Raw genomic sequence first — 11,775 nt, 5'->3', positions numbered from 1 at the left:
ACCAGCACTGATCCATGGGTGAAAAGTGAAATATTACAGTGACTTCTCTAATACTCCTGAGATGTAAAGATTTTGTTTGTTTATTGGCCATTTATATTTCCTATTTTTTAATGTATTTGTTAATATCCTTTGTCTTGTTTCTATTGGTGTAATTTGTTTTTATCATGGGCTGTTTTTATAATGAAGATATGAATCTTTTGTTTGATACATTTTCCCAACAGATGTCTTAATATTTTTTGGTGGTATTTTTTATGTTAAAAGTAATTACTTTTTTCTTCATGATTTCTGGCTTTAGTGGCCTCTTTGGAAAAAATTTCCACTACCCTCACCTTATAAACGAACTCTGAATTTCGGTAACCAGTCTAAGGCTATAAATTATCCATTGAAAGCTGTATTGCAAGAGCAGTTGACTTTTGATTTATGGGTGAATCCTGGCTCTACCTTTCTCTTTTGTTTCCAAATAGTTGTCTCAATATCACCTATTGAAAAAAAATCTATCCTACACTCAGGAATTTAAAATGATTCCTTTATCTACTCATTTCAAGATTTTCTCTTCTGTTCTATCATGAATCTTGTATTTTCATATTATTGTACTTGTGTAATTTTTTACAAAATTACATTGGAATATCCTTATTTGCTACAATAAGCTTATTAGCATGCATTTTCTCTCTTAGGTGAACTCTCTAATAACTTCTAACACTAACTTCCACCTAAGTTTTATAAAAACCACAGAGGTTCTCTATGTTTGTGTCATCCCTGGGGATAAGTAAAACCTGAGAGAGTAACGTTGTAGGGAAGACTGTGCTTTGGGGAGAAGAGTGAACGGCAAGTGTCTAACTTAAGGAAGTGCAGGTATGTTGGCTCCTGTGCATCGAATAATCCAAGACCAGAATTCAGAACTTGAAGAGCAGATGCATATTCCTGAGGCTATCTTCCTTGATTTCATGATTTTCAGTTGAACTGCTGACCGTGGAAACCCAAGAATACAACTGACACTCACAAGTAAGGGACAAGAACTCTGACATTTCTGTGTTGGCCTTGGATTCCAGCTCTGTGGTGAGCAAGATTTGCATTTTATCTTCACAAGATAAAAGAAGTCTGAACCAGTTATGGTGCAAATGGAGAGCTACCATCTCTCTTCTTCTAGATGTAGCCCAGGGATGCTGCAAGCAAAGCCAACATCCTTCTAGAAGCAGCTTTGGAGGTGCTCAGTGCTCTGATAGGCATCCAGTTATCCGCACTGTAGAGGATGGAAACAATTATCTTAGCCTTCAGAATGTTAAGGTCAGGTGCTACTGGTGCCCTGCCATAGAAAGGGCCAGAATGATAAACAGGTGCCTCAGATTTTGAGCAGCAATACTTCGTGACAAAGTGGCCTGCTAAGGATGTTTACTACAAAATGTAATCTTAGGTACCTGCATTAATCTACTTCCTGGACAGGGATAATCCTTCCCATTAGTGTTTGGGTGAGAATCTTCCAGAGATGAAGATTTTTGTTTTGGTCTGATTTTTTTTACAAAATTGGTCTTTCTTAAAATAATTAGACCACAAGATCAGGTGCAGGTGAAGTCATTCCTTTTCTGAAAGGCGAGTCAGCTCCCCAGGATGGATGGACGTGTGCCTCCTGTTTGTCCTGGCAGAAAGGCAGAGCACAGAGAAGGTCTGCAGAGTCAACACCCAGGTCTATGGAGTTGTCAACTGAGCCAACACATGATCCCAAAACAAAAATAGCTGATTTTGCCCTTTCAATGAGATAAGCAAGGCCAAACTACCCCCAAAGGAGTTATACATCTGCTTGGATTTCTGTGGGATAACTAGCTCATTATGAATCTCTTGGGAGAAGGAGAAGGCAGGAAGACCCTGAGAAACAATTCTAAAAAGTCTAGAAACACAGGGAAGTTTTTTTTTTTCCTGTCTGTTTTGTTTTTGAATAACTCAGTGAAGATTATCCAATCTGTGGAGAAATGGAGTGGGGGAGTTACAATATGTAAATTCGAAGAGCCTAGGTTCTAGTTCTAACTCTGCTCATTATTAGTTGTATGACCTTAGATAAATATTTCACTTCCCCTAGCCTCAGTCTGCTTATTCATAAAATAGCAAGATATTTGTGAAATGCCTGCTATGGGATTGCATGATGAAATGAGCCAAGGTTTGTGAAAGCACTTTGTAAACTCTAACAGACGTGTGTATACAAATATAAATTTTATGTGTATACAAGTATAACTACATTTGGGAGGCCGGAGGGATCCTGCACAGCCACATATAAACTCAAGTGACTCTGGAGCTGGTGCTCTGTTTGGTCAATGCTCAGCCAAGCCACACACTGACCCTCAAGTGGGCACGAGTGGGCATCCCTGCCTCCTGACCCTCAAGGAGCCTGGGGGATGCTTCTCTTCCAAAGAGAAATACTGGAGCCAGGCAGGGGAGGGCGTTGTCCTTCTTTATCGTAGATGTTGTCTCCCATGTGATGGTGTGCCCTATGTGAAGAATGCAACTTTCTCTCTCAGTCACTCAGTTTTCCATTGACAATATATGTGTTTTTGACTGGATAGTCTGTGATCATAAAATCTCTGATCTGTGCTCTACAGTTATAATCCCTGCATTAACATGGTCAAGACATGAAACCACTAGGTAGACTTGGCATTCCAATTCTAAAGAAGAATATTCTAAAATAAGACCCCTGCTGCTGGTGGCTTTCAGAAAATCTTGACTGCCATCATGGAAAAGTGGCATTCTAGGGCCAGGTCAGGTGAGTGACTGAGGCTGGGATTCAGAATGCTCTGCTTCAGGCAGAAAAGAGCCCCAGCCCTCATTCGACTTCTACAGACAGACTTGGAACACGCCCAGGTCTTTTATTTCCCCATCACACCACGCACAGTGCCTCCTCCAGGCTGAGGTTTAGAAGTCTTACTCAGAGGGCCAGCCTCCTTCAGTAGCCTATGGTTTCCTTTTCCTTCTTATTGAAGGGGTTGTAGGGTTTTACAGTTGTGACCATTTGAGACAATGGTGCCTGGTGACGGAAGAGGTCAACTTCCATTTCTTTTCGTAAGATGCTGTAACAGAGTGGAGGGAAAAAAATGACACATAAAATAAGCATAAAGACATAACCTCATTTATTCTCCAACTAATGATACACATGTACAGGAGAGAGAGAGAGGGAGGGGGAACACATGGCGTAAAGAGAGACTGGGAATGATTAATCTTTGTGTGTATTGTTTCATTTATTTCATTTATTTGCATTCAGTTTCATTTATCGCGTTATATTGCAATCCATTTCATTGATTGAAAGTCTACTCTGTGCCTAGAATTATAGTAGGTGCTAAGAATGCAGAAAATACAGCTGAAAAGAGGTAAGGCTGTAGAGAGGCAGCTGAATAACCCGATGGTTACCGCACAAAGTCACTGTGGGGCTGGGCCCAGGGCATGAGGGAGCACAGAGGTAGAGTCACCTCTCTGGGCCAGAGAAGGACTTCCGCCCAGAGTCTGTGTCGGGGAGGACTTAGGTAATGGTGAAAGCAAGATGGCGCAGGCAAAGGGCAGGGTGTAGGGAGACATGGAGGTGGGAGGGCACCGGGCATGTGGGGGAAGCCCTGAGGGGGAGAGTGAGAGCAGGGCAGAAGCAGGGCAGGCCATGTGCGGGGCTGAGAGTGGGTTTCGCCCCAGGGTTAAGCTGACTGCTCTCACAGGATGCTCTTGCCCTCACGTGTCTTAGTTTGCTTATTTACCGAGCAGGACTAACGCCCTACCAAGTTTGTTGTGAGAATTAAAAGAAAGAAAATCACCATGAATACGTAGAACACTACGCAAATGATACTTTGCCAACCGCGTCTGTGCCCGGAAGTGGCCTCCCAGTGTGGACACGTGTCGTGCCAACTGTCTTGAACAACCACACATAGCCTGTAGCAATTTTGCTGTGAATTTGTTGCTATTTGAATCACACCCATACTACGTAATGTTCGTATGTGGCAGAAGTTACAGAACACACAGCAAATGAATCTAAAGTGGCTTTGTTTTTATGCTATGATTATCACGAAGTCATAATTGTTTTATTATGTTGTGGGAAATAGTTAATGAAGTGAGAACTCCAGTGAAGGTTGCATTGTGGTGTGAGGGAATGTGCAAGAAACACTGGACCACAATGGAAACAGGAGTCGAGAGAAGCACCTCTGCCTGCATTCCCTTACTCAGGAATTCACAGATTCGCAACACCCCTTCTGATCCACCTCCTGCACCCCCATCGCCTCAATTCTAATCCCTTCCAATAATCTCTTTCCTTACTATTCTGCATCTCATCTCAATATCAATCCTAAGGCACTGCTGGTGTCCTGTACACCTTACTCAAAATGTGTTATGGGGACCACATGGCCCTCAAACCCTTGGCACTGACATTCAAGGCCTAAACAACTTGACCTCAGACCACCACTGCAGCCTATCAACCACAAAGATACATAGTGAACGTGCTGTTCCTGCCCTCCCTCTGCATGTAGAGGTTTCAACAGTCCTTCTCTCCCGGTGGCCATATCAGTGTTGGATCTGGCAGGCAGGAGCGTTCCATCTGACTGGCGGTGTCAGAATTTAGACTGCCAGAGGTTGAGGAGAGAGTGGGCTGGGAGGATGTGGAGGCAGTGAGAGAAGGGAGAGTGGTTGTTTGCTTTTTAAAGAAGCTTAGAAGTGAAAGGAAGGAGAGGAGAGAGACTGGAGGGCAGCTCAGAGGGGAACATGGTCTCGTTCTACAGTTGGGAGGCCAGCGGGTTTCTTCATATGCAAGCAGGCAGGAAGCAGGGTTGAAGAGGAGCAGGAGCTCAGAGGGCAGGATGAAACTTTTAGAAGAGTGAGAACTTATCTTTCCGGGAGGAAAGGAAACAGAAGCAGTGGGGGAAGTAGAGATTCTGATGGGAGGCCGTAGAGAGGGTGCATGGAGCAGTGTGGCTGGCCTGCCCTGTAAGCACAGTGTGAGCCCCTCTGTTGAGAGGGACCTGGGGGAGGGAGGTGGGCTTCAGGGCAGAGAGTAGTGTGAATGTGGCCCCCACGGGGAAAGTACAGGCTCCTAACAGAAGAAAGACGCATCACAGAGGATCAGAGAGGGTAGAATCAGAGCCTGAGATCCCGGAGTGCCCAGGGCACGCCCGTGTGCAGATGGCTTCTTAGAAACAACAGGAAAAAACGCATCAGATTAGGCAGGCACCATCAGGAGGAAGTTAGCTCACTAAGTTCTCATGATACTCATCAGAAAGAGACCTAGACTGCCACTTTCACTGGAAATTTTAGCAAAAAAACATTATATATAGTGTTACAAAAAATCAGAGGCAATACTTCATGATGGAGAAGCTCAAAGACCTGATTTCCTCTGATCACAGGGCCAGGATAGATGCAGATCACCGGCCTTCCTGCTACAGGGTGCCGTCCTTGGGTTAGCAGAGTGCTTTTTAAAATCGCAATGCCCCACTGTGCTTTCTCCCTGCAGGGCCTCACTGCCTGTCAAGACCCATGGTTAGGGGTAAACCTAGGGGCGGAGACCTGGGCAACTGGCCCAACTCAAGTCTGTCACCTAATTGTGAGTGACACTTGGGTTGCTGACACTGTCTATGTTTCCAGAGCCCAGTGCACCTCGAGAATAAGAACCCCAGAGAAGCCACCCAGAGGGATCTTGGTCCCCACTCTGTGACAGCAGATGACAGCTGCGTGTGCAGTGTGTGTGGGTCGGTGTGAGGGCTGCCCAGGAGCCAATAATGGGCCTGAATCTGGACCTCAGCATGTGGCCAAAAGATCTAAGTTCTTTTCTCAAGTAGTAAGAGTAGTAACAGCAGTAACAGGAGTAACAGTAGCAGCAAGAGTGGAGGATAGTTTTCCACTTAGAAATAAAGATTTCTCTGAAAGGTATTAGAAAATTGGATAGCTAGATCATGTGGCTGTGGAAACCTGATAGACCAACGGGACGTCAGCGGTGAGGTCTGGGATACTCAGGATGAGAAGACGGATTGCGAGTGGAAAAGGCAAGGGATCTGAAATGTTCGCATTTGCCCTGAGGAAACATCTCTGAGTTAGGACTCTCCTCAGTCATTAACCATCCAGACACAGCTCTTTCTGGACAGTAAGTCTAAACAACAGATACAAGGATGCATTCGATTTAGACACTGTTTCATTAGGTCCTTCATATGAAATAGAATACATTAATTGTCTAAATTTCTACCAGTCCTGCCTCTGGAAATGGATTCGTGACATTTGAAAATGTGTCTTGAGAGAAAACTTACTGAATGCAAAGTACTACCTTAGAAAGCCAATGACCTCCTTTTAAAATGTTTCTCATCAGATGGCCTAGAGATTCTAGACAACTGTCAAACCCAAAACTTAGATCAGCTGACAAAGCCCTCTGTCAGCAGGCACCTTCCCTCTCCTTTCGTCATTGCCAGTAGAACTAGGTCAAGCACACAGGGCGTGTGGAATGATTCAGGGTTTTCTACCCACAGTGGTATACAAAGACTAGCAGTGGCCCTGAGAGCCGCCCTCCCTGGATTCCATGATTGCGTGATGAGGGGCTTCTTGCTGTGGGCTTCCCGGAGTAAGCAAAACCCTGCCCACGTGAAGTGCTGCCCTCAAATGTCTATGACACCAAGTTCCACTCCTCCAAGGGTCACCCTATGAACCACTTCCTCTGTATAGTCTCCTTTAGAGCCCCCATGCAGATCCCCTGGTGTCTTGTGTATGCCTCAGTTTCCTTATCTGAAAATAGGAAAAGGAGAGTACCCTCCTCACAGGGTTACTGGGTTGGTGAAAGGAGTTAGTACAGTTCCTGGCATACAGGAAGTCCTTGGCCAACGTAAGTGACTACTATCATGCTGATGCTTGCCATCCTCTACTATTGTTGCTTATTTCTTGCTCTCTGCTAGACTCTGAGCTCCTTGAAAACTGGGTCTAATTCTTGTGAATTCCTGGAGCACAATAAACATTTGTTGACCCAATGAAAGAACAGATGAATTAACCAACAAACATATGAATGAATGAGAGAACGAATAGCTATATGAACAGCAAACCATGGCCCAAGAATCCCTTCACAGTAGCTGCCTTTCAGAACATTTAAGTCCTTTGGGACAGAAGCTGGGACTCTGCCTGAAGGTCACCTCCTCCAAAAGCCCTCCCTGACTACCTAGCTAAATTGGCACCCTGCCCAGTCACTCTCTACATCACCTTGCCTATTCTTCTTCACAACATATATCACTCTCCGAAATCATTTTATTTGTTCTTTGCTGTTTGTCTTTCCCACCAGAATGTAAGCTCCTGAGAATTGGGATCTTCTTTGTTCAGCTCTATGTGCTCAGTGCCTTGAACAGTGCCTGGTCCGGAATGGATGCTCAATAAGTGTCTGATAAATGAATGGATTCTCCACCAAAAGGAGAAAAGGCACCCTTTTGGGGACAACTACCTCCCTCCCCCTCCCAGACACACACTGGCCTACCACGGTGGTTTATTTATTTGCACGAGGCCAGCATCTGGACAGGGTTAAAACTGCATTTGCATTTTCAGAACTGTGTCATCTTATTTGCAAGGCCAGGACTTCCATCAGAGGCTTTCAAATTTGAGTTATAATGAGCAATAATGTGCTGCTTCTCGCTATTGGCTTCAAATAACGGAGTCTGCAATAACCTTCCACCTAATGTCTCCTGTTTTCAATTTACAAAATAGTGTTTAAAAATATATATGACTTTCAATAGAATGTTGTCTTTTGTGAAAAATAGGTGGTTATGCACTGGAAGTAAATCCGTGTCTCATGTAGTATGTCCCACGCATCCCTACATGTTCTGATGATAACGCAGAAGGATGGCATGTGTGCAAAGCTGTGAGTCCAAGAGGCAAAGATGCTGCCCACCTAACGCGCTTTACATATCTTCATATGCTCCTTTTAGCAGCATCAGTGGGAAAATGGACTCTTCTGTCTTTTTGGACTTGACACCCCATTTTTTTAAACGATGTGAATTTACTCCTAGTATTTAATTGTTCATTAATGGAATAACCATAATTAGGATCCCCCCCGCCCCCGCACACACACACACCCACACACTGTATCTGAGCACGCTGAGTAATAGGACTCATACTTACTGGTGCACTTCTGAATCTAGCGATGGGGTTGTTGATGGAACATCAGAATTTGCTGGGTGGGTGGCTGTGAAATGAACCTTACCAGTGTATCCTGGAATATTTGCAGAGCTAAAGGAAAGAGGGGGAAGAGAGGAAATGACAATAACGATTTGTGAAAGAGCACCCAAATAAGAAAATATAAAGGAGGACGCAGTCTAATGGTTTTGTCCTGCGTAAGGTCTGGAAATCGGGCTGCCAAACAGGAAGAGTGGCAGGCAGCAGGTACACTGACGCAGAGATGTGCAGATGACAGCTCTACTCGAAGGCTGAAGAAACTTATTTCAAGTCTGTATGTTCCTATTATTTGAATTTGCATGTATTTTACATACATGATCCCCTGCTGAGCTCTGTGTCCTAATGAAGGCAGACACTGGTTCTTTACAGAACAGACCTCTGTCCCACACGTAACTCTGTGATGCTGTCTCCAATATTAGTGAACACACAACTGTGTTTTTTAAATAATATTTCTTTCTTGTTACCATTAATGTACTGTTACTAATTTCCTAAAATTGCACAAATTTAAACGAGTATTGGCTTGTTTAGTTCAATTCCACTTACTCCTCAGCTGCCCTCATTCTATTCCTACCAGTGAGAGAGGAGAAAAGAAAAACACAAGAATGAACGGTGGACTTTCTCCACATAGATATAAAATCCTCTCTATAAAGGCAAACAAAAATTCAAAAGAAATATTTTAATAGGTAGATCAGAGGAGTGTGAAGAATAACTGCTCTGTTTGCCATTTTTATAGCATACAAAATGCTTTACATGGATTATTTCCTGAGAGAGAGGTGGGGCTGAACGCCAGGGCCAGTCCTGAGTGCTGCTTAGGACATCTGGCCTTAACCTCAAGGAGCTTGAGAAAATATAAGATTTAAACTCCATTTCAAGGATCGAGAATACACCACACGCAAATCATGAGACTCACTCAACTAACACATCATCTTTGTGGGATTCAGCTCTTAGGATCCCTTCAGTGCTACAGTCTCAGCTTACAGTGCCTGCTTTGGTGGGAGGAAGAGAAACATCACCATCATTGCGTGACCGTAGCAAGGAGAGGGTCAGACACCAGTGTGTCACTTCCACTCACTCAGTGGTCGGTGCTTCCAGCCCTGGGCCCTTTCTCTGAGAGCATGACATCCCTTTCGCGTGGTTCCTTTTCTAGTTGATGCACAGACAAAATGCAACACGGCAGTAACAACCACACCTTCGTCGAAGGCGAAGGAATGGTTCCTCTGTGGATCTCATGGTTATCCACGTCCTTTCTAAACATCCAATAAGTCAAAGAAAACCTCCAGGAACCATTTCCCTTAAGAGTAATTTTTGAAATATGGAGCTTCAGGGAGGTTGCTCCTTACAGTGTCAGGTGACAAGGCAGACAGAAGAGAAGGGTAGTGAAATGAGTGTGTGCTCGAGGGTTAGGACTCAAATTCAGACCCCACGACCTCGCTCATCAGCTCTCAGATCTGGACAGTTGACATAATGTCTCAGAGCTTTATTGCCTCAGCTATGAAAGGTGGTCTTAATACCAACTTCAAGGACACAGGTGAGAGTAAAGTGAGATTCTGCTTGTGAAAATGTCTGGTGGAAAAAAGGTAGCCGTTCGTATTGCAACCCCTTGGTGTCCTTCCATGCATTGATTATTTGCTGGTATCAAAATGTTAGAGAACAAAGCATGTATCAGACAGGGATTGTACTAATAAACCTCATATGTCTCTTCCCAGTGTATTATTCTACAACTCTATAGGTGATAACTTAATGGCTGGCAGGCAATAAAATCGGGGTTCCCTGATGCTAACAAAGTGAAGGGAGATTACATCAAGGGCAACAGCAAAATAAATGGTACAAGTTAATGGATCTCATGAGACTAGGAAAATAAGGCAGCTAAAGAGTAGGGGAAGCCCACGGATCTGGGAGCCAGGCCTCCTTTCCAAGCCTGACTCAACCCCTGAACCAACTCTGAGATTTTACTCAAGTGAGGAAAGCCCTCTGGGCCTCAGCTCAGTCAACCGCAGCAGGGAGAGAACAGCACTACCGTCTTAGGGGCCCTCTGGGGGTTAAGTGAATGTGAAAGCAGCCAGCAAATCTTTAGCACTGAATAGGTGCTCAACTAATTTTACTTGAAATACAAGATTTTAAAGAAATAAGAAATTTACAAAATAGGAGCCCAGTAAGTGGAGAATGCAAAGTTTATCCAGCACAGGCAGCTGTAAAGATGTTAAGACAGTGGTTTCCGAAGTCGTTGCCTCCTGAAAATTCATAGGGATTTTTAAAAGGTACTGATGCCTGACTCCCACCCCCAGACATTCTGATTAATTAGTCAGGAGTGTGACCTGGGAATTGGGGTTTTCAAAAGCCCTCCAGGTAATTCTAGTGTGCATCACAGTTTGGAAGTCTCTGTTTCAGAGCTCCATTTTCAGGTTTGTTGGAGGGACTTGGGTGAGTGAACTAGTGTTGCCAAATCTTAGGCAGTGCCCTTTAGGATTTCTTGGAATTTTCTTGAAGGAGGGTAGTTGTATTGAGCGAGGTAACAAAAAATGGGGCAAAATTATTCATGTGTATGTCTCTCCCCCAAACATTCATTAAAGCTTCCATGCGTGTTACAAAGGAAATCCCCTTCCTCTGTGTGAGAGGTTTTTTCCACTGCCCCTAACACACCTGCAGAATTAAGATGCCTCTAAAGTCCTAGCCTTCCATTAGAGAAGTTAAGAAGTCAACGATGGAAGCAAGCAATGTGTCAATCACGAGAAGGTCTTGATGTAAAACATACAGCTATACGTGTCCTGTAGCATACAGGTTATTGATGTTAAATGGCATTATTCATTGCATTATAATAATGATATTATGTTGTATTACATCATATCTAATAATAACAAACCATGAACTAGTAGACTACAGTAAAGATAAGCTGCTTGGGCTTGAGAAATTCAGTTGCATAAAAAACTGCCAAATATTTGAAAACGAAAGTCCTCACCCACACTGCTTCTAGATCTATTCCTTCACTTAACCCTTTTGCAGGAATATCACAAGGGGACCTTTTTCCATCTTAAGTGCAGCGTGGTGACCTTATATCAAGAAGAGAATAGTCCCTGGGGGACATTTTGCAGACCTGCTGCTAGTAGGAGACATTATCTTTCAGATGGGGAGACAAAGGTATTAAAGATACTGAAATGTACAGACTTTAAGATGGATTTCCAGATTAGTTGCATATTCAGAGACGCCCTCCCTCATTTAAGGAGAGCAGAGACAAGCAGAAACCCATTTAAAAATAAGAGAAGTCTTCATTTTTGTCTTTGCTCCATAGCTTTTAGTCCTTTGAACATCTTTTCTACCCTGACTCCCAAAATAAGCCAGGTTTTGATCACTAATGGGTAAATTTGAATAAATTATTGCCTAAGATTACAACTAATTGGTTTTGCTCAACAAAGCATAATAAAATAGAAATTAAATAACTTCAGAAATCAAGGAAGTTTAGTAAATCAGTTAGAAAAAGGGAGCACAGATGGTGTGTAATTAAAAGCTGAATAGAAAATAAAGAAAATGTGGAAAAAAACTGTTATACGTAGAATATATGTAGTGTGTACGTGGATTAGAATTTCAGTGTGCACACCTCTCTCTGTACTGTGCACTGTATCCAGGGCACCC

At 43.5% G+C, this 11,775-nt stretch overlaps 1 protein-coding gene across 1 annotated transcript in view; it reads right to left on the bottom strand.

The window, feature by feature from the left end:
* Positions 1-2,929: 2,929 nt before the first annotated feature.
* SPMIP7 (sperm microtubule inner protein 7) overlaps positions 2,930-11,775 on the bottom strand; it is a 58,748-nt gene continuing 49,902 nt past the window's right edge. The window contains exons 8-9 of the mRNA XM_087434723.1: positions 8,095-8,202; positions 2,930-3,053 (exon numbers count right to left, since the gene is read on the bottom strand). Of these exons, the coding sequence (XP_087290849.1) occupies positions 2,930-3,053; positions 8,095-8,202 (232 nt within the window). The remainder of the gene's footprint in view (positions 3,054-8,094; positions 8,203-11,775) is intronic.

The sequence above is a fragment of the Ceratotherium simum genome, chromosome 1, assembly GCF_057802395.1.
Source record: "Ceratotherium simum simum isolate JZ-2026a chromosome 1, ASM5780239v1, whole genome shotgun sequence".
Classification (NCBI taxonomy): domain Eukaryota; kingdom Metazoa; phylum Chordata; class Mammalia; order Perissodactyla; family Rhinocerotidae; genus Ceratotherium; species Ceratotherium simum.
The sequence above is the reverse complement of the archived record's forward strand: the minus strand, read 5'-3'. Positions and strand labels throughout refer to the sequence as shown.